Source organism: Rana temporaria, chromosome 6 (genome assembly GCF_905171775.1).
Source record: "Rana temporaria chromosome 6, aRanTem1.1, whole genome shotgun sequence".
Lineage (NCBI taxonomy): Eukaryota > Metazoa > Chordata > Amphibia > Anura > Ranidae > Rana > Rana temporaria.
The window spans coordinates 97148154-97168017 of NC_053494.1; the positions used below are offsets into that span (position 1 = coordinate 97148154).

At 42.2% G+C, this 19864-nt stretch overlaps 1 protein-coding gene across 1 annotated transcript in view; it reads left to right on the forward strand.

The window, feature by feature from the left end:
* FAM234A (family with sequence similarity 234 member A) overlaps window positions 1–19864 on the forward strand; it is a 149476-nt gene that overhangs the window by 47312 nt on the left and 82300 nt on the right. The window contains exons 5-6 of the mRNA XM_040357037.1: window positions 403–533; window positions 16915–17041. Coding sequence (XP_040212971.1) covers window positions 403–533; window positions 16915–17041 — 258 coding nt within the window. The remainder of the gene's footprint in view (window positions 1–402; window positions 534–16914; window positions 17042–19864) is intronic.

Consider the following 19864-nt stretch of genomic DNA (forward strand, 5'->3'; position numbering starts at 1 on the left):
TTGGTGCATGTACACAAGAACAATTAATCTCCTTTCACATCTGTGTGTCTCTAAACAAATGGAAAACCACACAGAAAATATGTGCATTTCAGAAATCCTGTAAATGTGCATTGTGTTTGTGTTGTACTTACATGTTAAAGGCCCCCCAAGTGCAGCAAATGCATCAAAATGTTCTGCTCCAAATGGGCTCTTGACAAGCAGCTGCTCTTGACGAGTGAAAATGGCGATGCATACTAGCACATTATGCCTTGCAGCTCAGAAAAAAAAGCACCCTGCGGTTTACAACTGCTTTAAGTTTTTGCTGGAGACATCAGAGTTCTCATGCATGCAGTCCTTGCTATATTTACATCTGTTATTTTCTGGAACCTTAAAAAAAATTCTGATAACCTCTTTATATTACAGGAAATATTTTATGGAGCAAACCAACTGGATTTGCATTAAACTCAGTGGTTATAAAGCCTTCACTGAAAATCCCAGATATGGATGAGGATGGTGTAGAAGACCTGATGATTTTTTTAACGATTGAACAGGAAGTAAGATAAATTCCATAGCGTAAACCTTAAAGCTTGACTTTAGGATAAGCAAATATTGTCTATATACACGTGGTCCCCTACTTACAAACATCCGACTTACAAATTACATCTACTTACAAACGGAGGGAGACAACAGGAAGTGAGAGGAAATCTACCCCTAGGAAGGAAAATTCTCTCCTGTAATGCTCGTACACACGACCGGTTTTCCCATCAGAAAAACTGCAATGAGAGCTTTTGGCCAGGAATTCCGACCGCATGTATGCTCCATCGCAAGCATAGAAGCTCGGAAGCATAGAACTTTATTTTGTTTGCTCATCGTAGTCTTTTACGTCACCGTGTTCTTGGCAGTCAAAAGTTCACTGTGTGTATGTGTGCAAGGCAGGGTTGAGATGTATTCCGTCGGGAAAACCATCGTTTTTTTATCCGACGGGAAAACCGGTCGGGTGTACGAGGCAATATGGGAAAAAGATGTCTCCACTGATGCTTTATCACCAATCCTTGTTTCCCCAATAACCCAAATTTTTCTAAATACAATTGCCCTTGGGAAAGAAAGTGAGGTGAAATCTTCTGAACAGGGGCACAGACAGCAAAACATATGTTACAGGGGTGATAACCCTCCCCTATGCTATCCAAAAAGCTTAAAAATAGATTTTTTTGTCTAGAGCTACACTTAAATAATGAACCTGTTCCAAATTACAAACAGATTCACCTTAAAGTGGAGTTCCACCCATAAATATAACATTACATCAGTAGTTTTAAAAAAATGTCATTAGTCCTTTAAGAATTTTTTTTTTTTTTTTTAGATGCCTTCAAAGTGTTGTTGCTAGGCAGAATAGTTAATCTTCCCTCTTCCTGCACCTAGGTGCTTAAGCTTCCTAACCTACACCGCACAGACTCCTGGGAATGTAGTGGGTGTAACTTTCCAGGAGTCTGTGCACTCCCCAGTCTCGAAGAATCATCCAGTGGGAAAAGTTGCCTTTCTGCAGGAGCTTCCTGTAATAAAGACTGGTTACTGCTGTTCTCTCTTTGTGACTGGTCCTGTTGTCATCCCCACCTGTAGTGAGTGGAGTCTGCTGAGTCCCTCCCATAGCTCTGCTTTCTACACAGGAATGGACAGCACATTGATGTAACTGCTACTTTTGGGTTTGCAATGTCATTTGGAGCTCACAAAGTGGATTTATTTCCTTTGTAGTTATTGAGGAATGTATTGAAATTTAAGTTTCTGCTTTTAGTCATGCTCTCATCTGTGAAAAGCATGGGGCACCAGTAGTGGACCTGCCAATACTGGTGTTCAATGGAAAATGCCAATCGAGCTCCACAGTGTCCGGCAGTGAGCACAGAGCACACTAGAGGACGTCGGGCCCTCAGGCCACCCCCATGAAGTCTGTTTCTGATTGTTTGGTCAGAGACATTCACATCAGTGGCCTGCTGGAGGTCATTTTGTAGGGTTCTGGCAGTGCTCATCCTGTTCCTCCTTGCACAAAGGAGAAGAACCCTGTCCTGCTGATGGGTTAAGGACCTTCTACGGCTCTGTCCAGCTTTCCTAGAGTAACTGTCTGTCACCTGGAATCTCCTACATGCTCTTAAAACTGTGCTGGGAGACACGGCAAACCTTCTGGCAATGACACGTATTGATGTGCCATCCTGAAGGAGTTGGACTGCCTGTGCAACCTTTATAGGGTCCAAGTATCGCCTCGTGCTACCAGTAGTGACACTGACCCTAGCCAAATGCAAAACTAGTGAAAAACAGTCAGAAAAGATGAGTAGGGGAACAAAATGTCAGACACCGCCACCTGAAAAACCATTCCTGTTTTGGAGGTTGTCTCATTGTTGCCCATCTAGTGCACCTGTTGTTAATTTCAACTAACAGCAAAGCAGCTGAAACTGATTCACAACCCCCTCCGTATACACCCCTCCCCCTCTGCTACTTAACTGACCAGATCAATATCCCAGGAGTTCTGATTCAAAAGTGTTCCTTTAATTTGTTTGAGAAGTGTATATATAATGCAAAGAAAACAGATGAATGTATTGGCTTATATAGTTTTATTCTGTATTGTTACAGTGCCTTGACATTTTCCACATTTTGTCATGTTACAAGCAAAAATGTAAATGTATTTTATTTGTTTTTTGATCAGTATGATAAGTCATTCAGTTCTTCACCTTGAGTTATTTATATCTCTAAAAAACAGGGTTTTTGAACATGATATAGAGAAAACAAACCATGAAAAGAGCTTCTCCAAAAAAATAAAACCATAGATATGGACGGTAAATAATCTCCAACACATGCACTTTAACATCAATAGTATTTGGTATAATACAGTGCCTTGAAAAAGTATTCACACCCCTTAATGTTTTGCCACAATATGTCATGTTACAACCAAAAACATAAATGTATCTTATTGGGACTTTATGTGATAGATCAACACAAAGTGGCACATAATTGTGAAGTGGAAGGAAAATGATAAATGGTTTTCAATTTGTTTTTTACAGTCAATACTTTGTAGAACCACCTTTCACTGCAATTACAGCTGCAAGTCTTTTTGGGAATGTCTCTATCAGCTTTGCACATCTATAGGTGGATTCAGAAAGACTTAGGCTGGCGTATCAGTAGATACGCCAGCCTAAGTCAGAATCTGCGCCGACTCTAATTTAAGCGTATTCTGGTAACCAGATATGCTTAAATTAGGCTCAGATACGAGCGGCGTAAGTGTCTTACACCGTCGTATCCTAAAGTGTACTTTTTAGGCTGACCGCTAGGTGGCGATTTCATTGCAGTCAGCCTAGAATATGTAAATGAGTAGATACGCCGATTCACGAACGTACGCTTGCCCGACGCAGTAAAGATACGCCGTTTACGTAACGCACTTTCAGGCCTAAAGTTATTCCATCAAATAGCTGGAATAATAATGTTAAGTATGGCTGTCGTCCGCGAATAGGGATTTACGTCATTTATGTCCACTACGAAACCAATAGGACCGTGCGGCGTACTTTGCCGCAATGCACACTGGGATATGTACACGGACGGCGCATGCGCCATTCGTAAAATACGTCAATCACGTCAGGTCACCCCCCATTAACATAAAACACGCCCCCTCAGCCAAATTTGAATTAGCCGCCCTTACGCCCGCCCGATTTACGCTACGCCGCCGTAACTTAGCAGGCAAGTACTTTGTGAATCATGTACTTGCCTAAATCCAGCTACTAGAGCGTGACATTTTTGCCCATTCTTCTTTGAAAAATAGCTCAGGCTCTGTCAGATTGGATGGAGGGCGTATGTGAACAGCAATTTTCAAGTCTTGCCACAGATTCTCAATTGGTTTTAGGCCTGGACTTGATCTGGACCATTCTAACGCATGAATATGTTTTAATCTAAAACATTTGATTGTAGCTTTGGCTGTATGTTTAGAGTTGCTGAAAGGTGAACCTCCGCCCCAGTCTCAAGTCGTTTGCAGACTCTTAACAGGTTTTCTTCTAATATTTCTCTGTATTTGGCTCTGTTTATCTTCCCATCAACTCTGACCAGCTTCTCTGTCTCTGCTGAAGAAAAGCATCCACACAACATGATGTTACCACCACCATGTTTCACGGTGGGGATGTGCAGTGTTAGTTTTCCACCAAACAGAGCGTTCAGCTTTTAGGCTAAAAAGTTAAATTTTGGTCTCATCTGACCAGAGCACCTTCTTCCACTTGTTTGCTGTGTCCCCCACCTGGCTTCTTGCAAACTGCAAATATGACTTTGTATGGCTTTCTTTCAACAATGGCTTTCTTTTTGCCACTTTTCAATGAAGGCCAGATCTGTGGAGTGCACAACTAATAGTTGTTCTATGGACAGATTCTCCCACCTGAGCTGTGGATTTCTGCAGTTCCTGCCGAGTTAACATGGGCCTCTTGCTTCTCTGATTAATGCTCTCCGTGCTCGGCCTGTCAGTTTAGGTGGATGGCCATGTTTTTTTAGGTATTCAGTTGTGCAATACTCTTTCCATTTTCCAATGATGGATTGAACAGTGCTCCATGAGATGTTCAAAGCTTGGGATATTTTATTAGAACTTAGCCCTGCTTTAAACTTCTCCACAACTTTGTCCCTGATCTGTCTGGTGTGTTCTTTGGCATTCATTCACTAAGGTTCTCTAACAAACCACTGAGAGCTTCACAGAACAGCTGTATTTATACTGAGATTAAATTACACACAGGTGACTTCTATAGGCAATAGGTTCCACTTTATTTTTTTTAGGGGTATCAGAGTAAAGGGGGCTGAATACAAATGCACACCACACTTTTCACATATTTATTGTTGAAAACCATTTATAATTTTCCTTGCACTTCACAATTACTTGCCACTTGTGTTGATCTTATCACATAAAATCCCAATACAATTAATTTGTTTTTGGTTGTAACATGACTTATTGTGGAAAATTTCAAATGGTATGAATACTTTTTCAAAGCACTGTATCATACCAAATACTATTGATGTTAAAGTGCGAAAAAGGAAAATGGGCGGGACTTTATGAGGCACAAAAGACATGTCTCTATCCCTATACTGGTTACAAAGCGAGAAAGTTCAGGACTTTAAATGAAATATTTGACAAACCATAAAATGTGTAGGAATATCAAAGTATTTATTATCAAAGAGTATATCTAGCACATATTATATACATGCAGAATTGATATATGTACAAAAACATAAATTCATTAAATCAATGTACACCCATATATTACATTGGTGTCAAGGCACATGCTGGTGGCCGATATGTGTGGCTCCACTTGATTAATAAGGGATAATAATGGTAAAGGTTATAAAAAATATAATAAAAACATGGTGAATTGAAGTCATGACTGCATCCTGAATAGGCCCGACACGTTTCATGGTAAGAAACACTCATCAGGGGCGGATGCGTCGACATGTCTGAAAAAGACCAGTACATTTATTATGAACCTCGAGAAGTAATATAGTTGTATATAATAGCAACGCTAAGACTAATTACCATACTTGTGTAAAAATTAAGTGATTAATAAAATCCTTTAAAACCTAGAACCAAAAAAGAAGAAATATATAAAAAAAAGTGTTGTAAAACAGAAAACTAAAGCAGAGTCCCATTCAGATTCTGAAATAGCCAGTGAAGAGTTAACTTCCAAAGTACGCCAAAGTGAATTGTAGAAAAGGCAGGTAGTGACACCAATCTTACCATAAATCGAACGTGTGTTCGGAACAAACACCCAAGTGTATGGTAGCCTGCGTGCCAAAAAAACGTGACTGCTGATATCAGTCTCACCAAGCCCAGGGAAATTAGGTCTCCTCAAAACCAATATAGTACCCAAAGCAGCAGCTAGTATTCCAATGTTGCTCAAAAATAAAGAACAAGAACTTCCATAGTGCAGGAAGTTGATTCAAATAATTTAATAAAAGAATATATTACACTTACAGAAGCAAAGTAAAATGTTCAGCGGTATAATCATATGAGAGCCGCAGTGTTTCTATATGCTTCTCCCTACTTCCTGTATTATTCATTACACCACCGTCTCGGAAAGGAATAGCGTGATGACTTCACCAGCACCCTACGCGTTTCGTCACAAGCGGACTTCAACTGAGGATTGGCCGAATAGATGCGTCATCACTCTGGATGGTTATATATGCCCACAGCGCCATTTTGACTACTGGCAACAATAGATGTATAATGGACGAAAACGGCGGCTCCACCATTTTAAATATTGGCCACTGACAGGAATAGGAGAATAACGAAAGTAGATAATAATGCCATCTAGTGGCAAAAAAAAACATAATGCTAAAAGTGGATGACTAATAAAGGAATGGGACAAGCATTGGAATAATAGTGATGCCTCCAGCTTAATGCAAATATAACAACAATCAGGTAAACCAGGACATTAATAAGTTTAAATTCCAACAATAATGTACATATAATGAATACGTTATTAAAATTGAATAGAAAAATTATAATAGAAAAAGTAAAATCTATATATGCATAGAAAGAAATTAATATATTAAAACTAAATACGAGCAATAAAAAAGGGGTCAATATTATAAATTATTAACTGCTTGCCGACCAGCCGCCGCAGTTATACGGCGGCAGGTTGATTTTGCTGGGCGAGAGCACGTAGCTATACGTCACCTCGCCGAGCAGCCAATAGTGGCGCACGCTCGCCCCTGACGCCGACGCGCGTGCCCGGCGGTCGCGATCACCCCCTGGTCTTGTCAGGGGGGGAAATTACCTATCGTCTGTTCATACAATGTATGAACAGCGATTTGTCATTTCCCCATGTCAGTCCACCCCCCCTTCAGTTAGAACACACCCAGGGAACATGATTAACCCCTTCCTCGCCCCCTAGTGTTAACCCCTTCACTGCCAGTGTCATTTTTATAGTAATCAATGCATTTTTATAGCACTGATCGCTATAAAAATGCCAATGGTCCCAAAAATGTGTCAAAAGTGTCCGCCATAATGTCGCAGTACCGATAAAAATCGCTGATCGCCGCCATTACTAGTAAAAAAAAAAAAATATTACGAAAAATGCCATAAAACTATCCCCTATTTTGTAAACGCTATAACTTTTGCGCAAACCAATCAATAAACGCTTATTGTGATTTTTTTTTTTTTTTTTTACGAAAAATATGTAGACAAATACATATCGGCTTAAACTGAGGAAAAAAATATTTTTTTATATATTTTTGGGGGATATTTATTATATCAAAAAGTAAAAAATATTCATTTTTTTCAAAATTGTCGCTCTATTTTTGTTTATAGCGCAAAAACTAAAAACCGCAGAGGTGATCAAATACCACCAAAAGAAAGCTCTATTTGTGGGAAAAAAAGGATGCCAATTTTGTTTGGGAGCCACGTCGCCCGACCGCGCAATTGTCAGTTAAAGCAACGCAGTGCCGAATCGCAAAAAGTGGCCTGGTCTTTGATCAGCAATATAGTCCGGGGGTTAAGTGGTTAATAAAACAATTAATATCCCAATCAACATTTAAGCCAAAAGGGACAAAAAATGTCATATTAAAAATCCATCTAGTCTCAAGTCTTGAGATAGATCTAACCATATTTGTTCCCCTCCAATGTGGACGGATGGTATCAAGAGCCATAAAAGTTATTCCTTTTAGTTGTCGATCATGGTATTTATCATAATGTCTAGACAAATTGTGTTTCTTGAAAACTTGTTTAACTGCTTGCTGACCAGCCGCCGCAGTTATACGGCGGCAGGTTGGCTCGGCTGCGCGAGATCGCGTAGCTATACGCTATCTCACAGTTGAGCCAATAGGGGCGCGTTTTCTGTTTGAGGATGTGCAACCATTGATTCAGATCTGTACAGAGTTGGCCCTGTCTGATGCCTTTAGTGGAGGTCATGATTATACACCTCCTTTTAGTGCAGCTCAGGTAGAGTCTTTGGTGTGGCTGTTGGAAGATGACTCAGCCTTTTTCTTTGATCAGTACTCAGCTTGTCCTCAACAGGTGCTTGCAGAATCTCTGGTCAGACGAGCCGTGTGCAAGCCTAATTTTGAGCAACCATTATTACAGGTCTGGTCAAGTTTGTTGTACTCAGCCCCTGTCTGCTCCCAACCACCCATTTCTGTGTCTAGACACCATCCTGCTGGGATGTCTTCCTCTCCTTTACCCCCAACTACCACAGTTACTGACCAATACACACTGCTACCAATAAAGTACCAGTACCCGGTTTCCTCCTGATGCACTTACCCTGCCTTTAACCCTTCTTCTCGGCTGCCTCCATCAGTTTCACCAAAACCCCCTTCAAAATCTGCATCCTCTGTTTCACCATCCTTCCGTTCTTCGCTTATACCAGCTGCATTCACTACCTACAGCCCTGTATCCATATACAAATATGCAGTGGCTAAACCAAAAAAGAAACAGAAGTTTTTTTCCAACCCATTCAATCCTGCCACTACCCCAATCTGCCTCCACTCCAGCCAACTTGCTTCAGCCTGTTCCCATACCAGCGGAGCTGCTCCAGCCTGATTCCTTGCCAACCAACCTGCTTCGGTCCGCCTTCATGCCAGCTGATCCTGAACCTGATGACCCACCTAATCCTGCCAACTTCTGCCTGTTGTCCAGCCTGAAGTTCTGGTGCCAGTGTTCCAGCCTGATGTTCCTGTGTTCCAGTCTGGTGTTCCTGTGCCCATGTTCCAGTCTGATGTTTCCATGCCCACGTTCCAGCCTGGAGTTTTGGTGCCAGTGTTCCAGCCTGAAGTTCCTGTGTTCCAGCCTGATGTTCCTGTGCCCATGTTTCAGTCTGAAGGTTCTAGTACCTGCTGTCCAGTCCAATGCACCCGTTGTTGTGCCAGTGTCTGCTACTTAGCCTGTTGTGCCAATGCCTGTGATCGCTGTCCAGTCTGAGGTCCCAGTCTAACATCCCAGTGTACATGTTCCAGTCTGACGTTCCAGTGACTACTGTCCTGTCCGATGTGCCTGTTCAGCCAGTTGTGCCAGCACTTGCTGTTTTGCCTGTTGTGCCAGCACCTGTGCCTGCTGCCCAGTCTGAAGTTCCAGTACCAGCTGCCTGGTTTGAAGTTCCAGTACCTGCTATCCAGTCCGATGCACCTGCTTTTCAGCCTGTTGTGCCAGCACCTGCTGTTCTGCCTGATGTGCCAGCTCCTGTGCCTGCTGCCCAGTCTGAAGTTCCAGTACCCGCTGCCCGGTTTGATGCTCCAGTGCCCGTTGTGCAATCTGATGTGCCTGCTTTCCTGTCTGATGTCCCGGGGCATGCCTTCCAGTCTGATGTCCCGGTGCCTGCCTTCCAGTCTGATGTCCCAGTGCCTGCCTTCCAGTCTGATATCCTGGTGCCTGCCCTCCAGTCTGACATGCCTGCCTTCCAGTCTGATATGCCTCTCTTCCAGTCTGATGTCCCCGCCTTCCAGTCTGATGTGTCCGCTTTCCAGTCTGATGTGCCTGCCTTCCAGTCTGATGTGCCTGCCTTTCTAGTCTGATATGCCCGCTTTCTAGTCTGATGTCCCGGTGCCTGCAATTGTGATCATAGAGGTACCTGCAGAGGAACGCGGCTTATGCCGCGTACACACGATCGGATTTTATTCCGACAGAATCTTGGCTCAAACTTGTCCTGCATAAACACGGTCACACCAAATTCCGACCGTCAAGAACGCGGTGACATACAACACTACAACGAGCTTAGAAAAATTAAGTTCAATGATTCTGAGCATGCGTGTTTTTTTTGCACATCGGAATTGCATACAGACGATCAGAATTTCCGAGAAGAACTTTTCCCGTCTGAAAATTTGAGAACCAGCTTTCAAATTTTTCTTGGCAGAAATTCGGACAGAAAAATTCCTACACATGGTAGGAATTTCTGACCAAAAGCTCACATCGGACTTTTCTTGTCGTAATTTCCGATCGCGTGTACGCGGGATAAGGTTTCCAATCATTTCCTTTTATGGTGCCAAAACCAAGCGGGGACATCAGACCAATCCTGGACCTCAAAGGTCTAAACCAGTTTCTGAATGTCCGCTCCTTTTGCATGGAGTCAATCCGGTCGATGGTCTCCACCTTACTGGGGGAGACCTACTGGCATCAATCGACATCAAGGACGCGTATCTGCACGTACCTATTTTTCCCACTCATCAAAAGTTCCTACGGTTCGAAGTGGAGTAGAACCATTATCAGTTTGTGGCCTTACACTTCGGGCTGGCCACTGCACCTCGAGTGTTCACAAAAATTCTGGCCCCACTCTTGGCCAGATTAAGGGTTCGGGGGCATGACGAAAATGGCATACTTGGGCGATCTACTGCTGGTGGATCAGTCGGTAGCCAATCTAAACCAGGCTGTGCGCAGCACGGTCAATTATCTAGAGTCTTTGGGTTGGATTCTCAATCTGGAAAAATCAGCCCTATAACCAGTAAAGAGGTTGGAATATTTAGGTCTGGTCATCAATACAGACCAAAAGAAGGTTTTTCTGTCCCAGGCAAAGGTCACTTCCATAAGAGAGCTGATTCAGATAGTCAGGTCAAAAAGAGATCCCTCTATTCGCCTTTGCAAAACCCATTTTTTCTGAAGGCAAAAGGACAGGAGGCGATTCAGTTTGCATTTGTTGCACTATATAAGTTTCTCACTCACTCACTCCATTCGCCTTTGCATGCGGTTATTGGGGAAAATGATGGCCTCATTCGAAGCCGCCCCATATTCTGAATTTCATTCAAGGATGTTTCAAAATACCTAAAATACCTATATCAATCACCAAGGGGGGCACCATAAGTCACGCTGCCTAGAGGGAGGTGAACCAAGTCCTTCTCTGGGCAGAAAAGCATGTTCCTTGCATATCTGCAATCTTTATTCCTGTGATAGAGAATTGGCAGGCAGACTTTTTAAGTTGCCAACAGTTATTTCCAGGGGAATGGTCTCTTCACCCCGACATCTTCCGGGCCATATGTCAAAGATGGGGGACCCTGGACGTGGATCTCTTGGCGTCCAGATTCAACAAAAAGGTGAACATCTTTGTGTCCTGTACAAGGGACCCTCTTGCATACGGGACGGATTTGTTGGTAATCCCTTGGGATCAGTTTTTACTGATTTATGCGTTTCCCCCAATGCAACTACTGCCACGCCTCCTTTGCAGGATCAGGACAGAGAAAAAGCCGGTGATTCTTGTAGCAGCGGCATGGCCCAGATAGTCCTGGTACGCAGAAATTTTAAGAATGTACGTGGGAGATCCATGGACCCTTCCACTTGGACCAGACCTACTGTCACAAGGCCCAATATTCCATCCTTCCTTACAAACTCTAAATTGAACAGTCAGGGCCTCTCTAGTTCGGCAGTGTGTACCCTAATTAATGCAAGAAAGCCGGCCTCCAGAATTATATACTAAAAAGTCTGGAAGGCATATGTGTCTTGGTGTCAATCGAGAGGTTGGCATCCCCGTAAATATGTCATAGGTAGAATTCTTGACTTTCTACAACTGGGGGTAGACATGAAGTACTATCAAGGGTCCGGTTTCGGCCTTGTCAATATTGTTTCAAAGACCACTAGCTACGCACTCTTTGGTTCAAGCCTTCCTGCAAGGGGTAACACAAATTAATCCACCGGTTAAGTCCCCCTTGTGTTGCAAAAGCAGCCCTTCGAGCCTTTACTCCATGTTTCCTTAGTAATTTTGACTAGGAAATTGGCCTTTTTGGTAGCCATATCCTAGGCTAGAAGGGTGTCAGTTAGCTGCTCTTTCCTGTAAAGAGCCATATTTGATTATTCATAAGGATAGAGTGGTTTTACACCCTCGTCCGACCTTTCTTCCTAAGGTAGTATCAAGTTTCCATTTGAACCAAGAGTTAAGGTCTATCTTAAGGCTACTACTGCTCAGATTCGGAAAACAGATGTTTTGTTTGTACTGCCAGAAGGGCCCAAGAAGGGTCAGGCAGCATCAAAATCTACTATTTCTAAGTGGATTCTGTAAGTTATTGTTCAAGCTTATGGTTTGAAGGGGAAGGTTCCTCTGTTTAAAATTAAAGCACACTCTACCAGAGCAGTTAGTGCTTCTTGGGCAGTGCATCACCAAGCTTCCATGGCTCAGATCTGTAAGGCCGCAATTTGGTCTTCAGTCCACACATTCGCTAAATTCAGTTGGATGTAAGAAGGCATGAGCATATCGCCTTTGGGCACAGTGTGCCGCAGGCTGCAGTATAGGTCCTCACGTCTGATGGCGCCCTGCTTTGTATTTTGGTCTCCCTCCCCTCATTCAGCATTGCTTTGGGGCATCCCACATAGTTATTACTATGCCGCTCTGTGTCCCGTGATGTACGAAAAAGAAAATAGGATTTTTATAACAGCTTACCTGTAAAATCCTTATCTTGGAGTACATCACAGGACACAGAGCTCCTGCCCCTCTTTTTGGGGGTACATATTGCTTTGCTACAAAACTGAGGTATTCCCGGTATGGGAGGAGTTATATAAGGGAGGTGACTTCCTGTCTTGGGTGTGCCAGTGTCCATCACCTGAAGGTAGGCCTATAACCCACATAGTTATTAGTTGCCGCTCTGTGTCCTGTGTTGTACTCCAAGAAAAGGATTTTACAGGTAAGCTGTTATAAAAATCCTATTTTTCACTACCCTAGACTCAGACTAAGTGTGCCCACTGAGTCAAATACACAGGCTGTCTTTGCTGCCCTCCTGCTGAAAGTGCTAAGAAAAGCCACCTTATGCAGTATTTGGTACATAGAAGAGAGCAGAACTATGGCACATACTGTATACACATGTGTGGTGATTTGTAGGTGGGAGGGATGTGGTCAAGAGTATTCCCAGGACCACAATACTGCATGTCAGTAGAGGGAGTGCCAAAGACTGTGATGAGGAGAAATGAACTCCATAAAAAAAAACTACAGTGCAAAAGTTTTAGGCAGGTGCGAAAAAATGCTGTAAATCAAGAATGCTTTTAGAAATCAAATTAATAGTTCATTTTATAAATGGAAATAATGGAAAGTAAATGAACAGCAGAGAAATCGAAATCAAATCAATATTTGGTGTGACCACCCTTTGCCTTCAAAATAGCATAAATCCTTTTTGCACACAGTTTTTGAAGGAACTCGGCAGGTTGGTTGTTTCAGACATCTCAGATAACTAACCACAGATCATCTGTGGATGTAGGCTGCCTTAAAATCCTTCTGTCTCTTCATGTAATCCCAGACAAACACAATGGCCCAGATTCAAGAAGCAATTGCGCCCGTGTAACCATAAGTTACACGGCGCAATTGCTTACTTGCTCCGGTGTAACGAGTGCTCCTGATTCAGGAACCTCGTTACACCGGCTGCAGCCTAAAATCTGCGCGGCATAAGGCTCTTATGCCTCGCAGATTTTAGGCTGCATTCTTGCGGGGGCCGCTAGGGGGCGCTCCCATTGTGTATCAGCGTGTAGTATGCAAATTGCATACTACCACTGATTCACAAGCTTGCGCGGGCCCCGCGCAAGCCAGGTACGGAGTTTCCGTACGGCAACTTTAGCGCAAGGTTGCCCCTTCTAATAGTAGGGGCAGCCAATGCTAAAGTATAGCCGGCCTTCCCGCGCCGTGAAATTTGAATTTCACGGCGTTTGCGTAAGTGATTCGTGAATGGCGCTGGACGCCATTCACGTTCACTTTGAATCAAATGACGTCCTTGCGACGTCATTTGCCGCAATGCACGTCGGGAAAGTTTCCCGATGGAGCATGCGCTGTACGCTCGGCGCGGGAGCGCGCCTAATTTAAATGATTCCCGCCCCCGGCGGGATCATTTAACTTGCGCGCGCTTATGCCGGGCAAATTTGCCGGCGCGCCCTCGCAGTTCACGGAGCTACTGCTCCGTGAATCGAGGGCAGCGCAAAATATTTGCGGGGGCGCAGGGCAAAATCGTTGCCCTGCTCACCCGCAAATATCGCGCAAGCTATGCTGAATCTGGGCCAATGATGTTGGGATCAGGGCTCTGTGGGGGTCAAAACAGCACTTCCTGGACTCCTTGTTCTTCATTACGCTGAAGATAGTTCTTCATGACATTGACTGTATGTTTGGGGTCCTTATTCTGCTGCAGAATAAATTTGGGGCCAATCACATGCCTTCCTGATGGTATGGCATGTTAAAGAAGGGCCTGCCTGTATTTCTCAACATTGAGAACACCATTGATCCTGACCAAATCTCCATCTCCATTTGCAGAAATGCAGCCCCAAACTTGCAAGGAACCTCCACCATGCTTCGCTGTTGCCTGCAGAAATTCAGTATTGTATGGCTCTCCAGCCATTCCTGCCACAACCAAATACTTGAAATTTCAGTCAAGATCACCTGCTGACATTTTTTTTGCATCCCAGTTTCTATGCTTTTGTGAATAGTTAGTCACTTAGCCTTGTTTCCATGTTGGAGGTATGTTTTTTTTTTTTGCCCGCAATGCTTCCATGAAGACGTCTGCTTACCAGTCTTTTCCAAACAGTAGGTGGGTGTACCTGGGTCCCACTGGTTTCTCGCCAGTTCTGTGCTGATGGCATTGTTGGATGTCTTCCGATGTTGAAGGGAAGCAAGCATGTTGTGAAAAGCACATCTGCTTTGACATCTTTTGTCTGGGTGAGGCCTTGCTAATGCAGTATAACTACCTTGTGTCTTGTTGCTCTGCTCAGTCTTGTCATGCTGTATATAAATCAACCAGTGCAGCCCATTTGCTATTATCAGTACCCTGTAAGCATTAATGACAACCACTATAATAAAACTAAACAGTGTAATACAATTGTGACTACTGTCATTAATGACCTATAAACATCTATGGTGACAAGTAAAATTCATACAGCGTAATGAAATTGTGACTGTCATGCCGCGTACACATGGTCATTTTTCGTCATGAAAAAAAAAACGTCATTTTTCAGCATGTCCAAAAAACAAAGTTTTTCCAACTTCATCATTAAAAACGACGTTGCCCACACACCATCATTTTTTAAAAATGATGAACAAGGCGCGGTGACGTACAACACGTAAGACGGCACTCTGAAGGGGAAGTTCTATTCGCCTTTGGACTGCTTTTAGCTGATTCCTTGTTAGTAAAAGACGATTTGCACTTTTTTGTCTGTTACAGCGTGATGAATGTGCTTACTCCATTATGAACGGTAGTTTTACCTGAACGAGCGCTCCAGTCTCATAACTCGCTTCTGGGCATGCGCGGGTTTAAAATGTCATTTTAGCCCACACACGATCATTTTTTACAACCCGAAAAACGACATTTTAAAACACGACATTAAAAAATGCAGCATGTTCGAAAAAAAATTTGGTCGTTTTTCAGAAGACACACAATGATTTTAAATGACTTTTTTAAAAATTACATTTTTTTTTCATGACAAAAAACGACCGTGTCAAATTTTCAGTCCCACAAGCCGTGATGGAAATATAAAGACTCCTAGGATAGCCAAAGTGAAACCATCCACTCTCATGCAAGGAATACTAGAGTGCTTGTGACCCCCTAATAAGTGTGGTCAGTAAACACTCTTTACATTAGAAAAGCTGACATCATGAAAGAGGACAATCTTCATATAAAACCCAGAAGCATGTCCATTGGTTAAAAATAAACTCCTTTATTAGTTAATAGAGACTTCACAGTAATCCAACTCAGCCAAAGAGTCAGGATAAGCAGTAGTGTACAGGAAATAAAAAAACACTCCACATAGCGTAATGCCGCGTACACACCATCACTTTATGTGATGAAAAAAAAACGAAATTTTTAAAAACGTCAATTTAAATGACCGTGTGTGGGGGAAAATGTTGTTTTATGTCTTGTGAAAAACGACAAAAAAAAATTGAAGCATGCTTCAATTTTATGTGTCGTTTTTCAAATGTTGTTTTTTGTTTCACAAAAATTGACAGTGTGTAGCAAAAAACGACGTTTAAAACAACGTATTGAAACCCGCGCATGCCCAGAAGCTAGTTATGAAGCGAGCTTCAATGGAAAAAAGTGGTGAACGTAACCTCGCTTTGCTAGAGCATTGTGAAAAAACGATGGTGTGTAGGCAACGTTGCTTTTGAAAATTGAAGTTTCAAAAAAACAACAAAGTGTCTCCCTGACTCTATCACTTTATAAACGATATCATTTTAATTTTACTGCCATAACTTTGACGTATAAGACATGCATAATTGCAGCTACTGTTTTATGCAGAGGTGGGTAAATGGAGAAGCTTAGATGGTGTTGTGGGAGGGAGGGTTGCTGAAGAATGTAGGTACAATTGAATATTGGTCTGGTTTTAGCTGGAACATGGGTGTTGGATATGATGTGTTATGCCCTGTACACACGATCGGTTCGTCTGATGGACCGTTTTCATCGGACGAACCGATTGTGTGTGGGCCCCATCACTTTTTTTCCCCATCGGTGAAAAAACGTAGAACCTGTTTTAAAATTATCTGATGGTTAAAAAACCGATAGAAAAAAAAACGATCGTCTGTACGCAAGTCCACACATGCTCAGAATCAAGTCAACGCATGCTCGGAAGCATTGAACTTACTTTTTCTCAGCATGTCGTAGTGTTTTACGTCACCGCGTTGGACACGAACGGATTTTTAACTGATGGTGTGTAGGCAAGACTGATAAAAGTCAGCTTCATCGGATATCTGATGAAAAAATCCATCGGTCCGTTTTCATCGGATGAACTGATCGTGTGTACAGGGCATTAGATATGATGCACAGGATCCTTGATCACTACAAAACAACAATATAATGTGTCATAGACACATACTACATGATAGCAGTCAAGGAAAAAATTATTTGATTAAAAAAAAAAAGTTGAAACATGTTTGATATGTACAGTATGTGACCATTGAGCTTTTTATTTACTGTTTTCTATGGCCATTTGTAAAAATATATAGAATTGATTTACCTGTAAATGCAATTCAAATTTCAGGGATGTTTTGTGTTTCCTTTTAGCTACATAGGGCTATGTTCTCTGGGAAAAGTGGTGACCGTATTGGCCAAACTTGGAAAATTAATGGAGAAAAAACAATTGGTCATTATACCCATATTACAAAGGCAGAATATGTGTTATTCTACACAGGTAAGGCATTCTCATAAATTCTTTACAGATTTACAGTTCATGAGTCGTTCATTTTATTTTCCCCCATTCATTTTTTTTGAGAAAGTTCAACATACAAGGCAAAAACAAGCATGCTGAACAAGGTACAGCATAGCTGGAGAATAAATGTGAACACTGGTGATATTTATAAAATAAATGAATAAATTAATAAATATACAAGAGCTGCTGCTTTAAAAATTATAGAATCCAAAATAGTTAATATGCAAATACAGTGATACCTATTATAAATAAGGTGCCAAATGTGATATCACATTTGGCACCTTATTTATAATAGGTATCACTGTATTTGCATAACCTTAGCATAGTAAAAAAAAAAAAGCACTTTCACTCTTTCCATTAATGAGTCTCATTTCGCAATATTTAGTCCAGTGATGGAAATGGGTATACGGTAGTATGAAAACATATTGGGATTGGTTATCTCTGCAAATCCAAAAGAGACATGTCACCCCTGATAGTCATGTTTGCCTGAGGAGTAATGAAAGAAGGAAATAATGGAAAATCTTAGCAAAGAAGCATCCAAAATTCTCCCTAAAATGATTTAACTCAAGAGCATTAAAACGTTTTCTGTATCAATTCTCTAAGTATTGCCTTGTAGCAGATTTGTGTATTTAACTGTGGATCTATAATGCAATTGGCAAGCCCAAGTCTTCATGTAATGGGTAATTCTATCTTGAGTGATATGTGTCTGTTTCTCCATATCTGAAATATTATTAATGCAAGAGAAGAACAATCGTAGGTGATTGTAGTTTTCTCCAGTGAACTGAGACACATTGTCTGGCCACGTTCACCATGTGCATCGCTAGGGATTTAAAATATTGACTTTTGGACAAGCTGGTATGATGCAGCAAGCTTTGGGGGGGGGGGTGATTCCGAGGAGCAACCAAAAAATGGACAAGGTTATGTGGTGAACCTCCAAGCAGAAATGGTGCAGAGAGAGGAACTTCCATGAAATATGGATCAGGGTTCCCACATCTGCACATTTACATGCAAGGAACTTACAGTTGTGTTCAAAATTATTCAACCCCCCAATGCTGTAAAGGGTTTTAGGGAATTTAGTGTACATTTGTAATTGTATTCAGAATGAAATCCTACAAGGACTTCTTAAAGAACCATATGCAACTAAAATTACATCAATTGGTTTTGTAATACAGTAGTAAATGTTTATTTTGTGAATTCTTCATTTACACAATTATTCAACCCCTTAAAGACTACCACTCTGAAGAACAGAGGTTCATTGAAGTGTATTGAAAACACCTGTGGATGTCAGGGAGCAGCAATAAAGCCTAATAAGCACCAATCAGGCAGCTTTAAAATGACTGTGATACTCAGCTCCTTCTAGACATTTACTGGTGTGGTTACAAACATGGTGAAGTCAAGAGAATGGTCCGGGAAGACAAAAGAAGAGGTGATTACTCTTCACAGGAAGGGCAATGGCTATAAGAAGATTGCAAAGATGTTAAACATACCAAGAGACACCATAGGTAGCATCATTCACAAATTCAAGGCAAAGGGCACTGTTGAAACGCTACCTGGTCGTGGCAGAAAGAAGATGCTGACTTCGACTGCTGTGCGCTACCTGAAGCGTAGAGTGGAGAAAAGTCCCCGTGTGACTGCTGAGGAACTGAGAAAAGATTTGTCAGATGTGGGTACTGAAGTTTCTGCTCAGACAATACGGCGCACACTGTGTAATGAAGGCCTCCATGCCAGAACTCCCAGGCGCACCCCCTTGCTGTCTCCAAAGAATAAGAAGGGTCGACTGCAGTATGCCAAAAGTCATGTGGACAAACCACAGAAGTTTTGGGATTGTGTTCTGTGGACTGATGAAACTGTTTGGGCCCATGGATCAACGCTATGTTTGGAGGAGGAAGAACAAGGCCTATGATGAAAAGAACACCTTGCATACTGTGAAGCATGGCGGGGGGTCAATCATGCTTTGGGGCTGTTTTGCTTCTGCAGGTACAGGGAAGCTTCAGCATGTGCAAGGTACCATGAATTCTCTTCAGTACCAGGAGATATTGGATGACAATGTGATGCAGTCCGTCACAAACCTGAGGCTTGGGAGACGTTGGACCTTTCAACAGGACAATGATCCCAAGCATACCTCCAAGTCCACTAGAGCATGGTTGCAGATTAAAGGCTGGAACATTTTGGAGTGGCCATCGCAGTCACCAGACTTAAATCCGATTAAGTCCCACCAGAGGTTCTCAAAGAAAGCAGTTGCAGTGCGCAAGCCTAAGAATGTGACAGAACTGGAGGCTTTTGCCCATGACGAATGGGCGAAGATACCCGTAGATCGCTGCAAGACACTTGTGTCAAGCTATGCTTCACGTTTAAAAGCTGTTATAACTGTAAAAGAATGTTGTACTAAGTACTAAGATTGAATGTCAATTGGGGGTTGAATAAAACTGATAATGACGTGAGCACAGAATAGACATTTGTGGTTATTTCATTAAAAATGTTATGTTATATTTTTCTGACCTACACGTGCCTCTTTGATTTAATTGTAAGCAGGTTGACTGAATGATCAAAATCAATGTCACACTGGGCAAAACAATCAATTTCAGTGGGGGTTGAATAATTTTGAATACAACTGTATGTGGATTAAGTCCCAATGTTTCTCAGACAATAGACCACCCAAATCTCAATCACACTTGGTTAGGCTTGCTGTATTCCAATATGAAGATGCGTTTCGGAATAAGTTAATATAATTGAAAGAAATCGTGTTTTTGGGGAGCACCTGACATGCAGATTGATTCAAAGGGGAAAGGTTTGTGGCATTCAAAA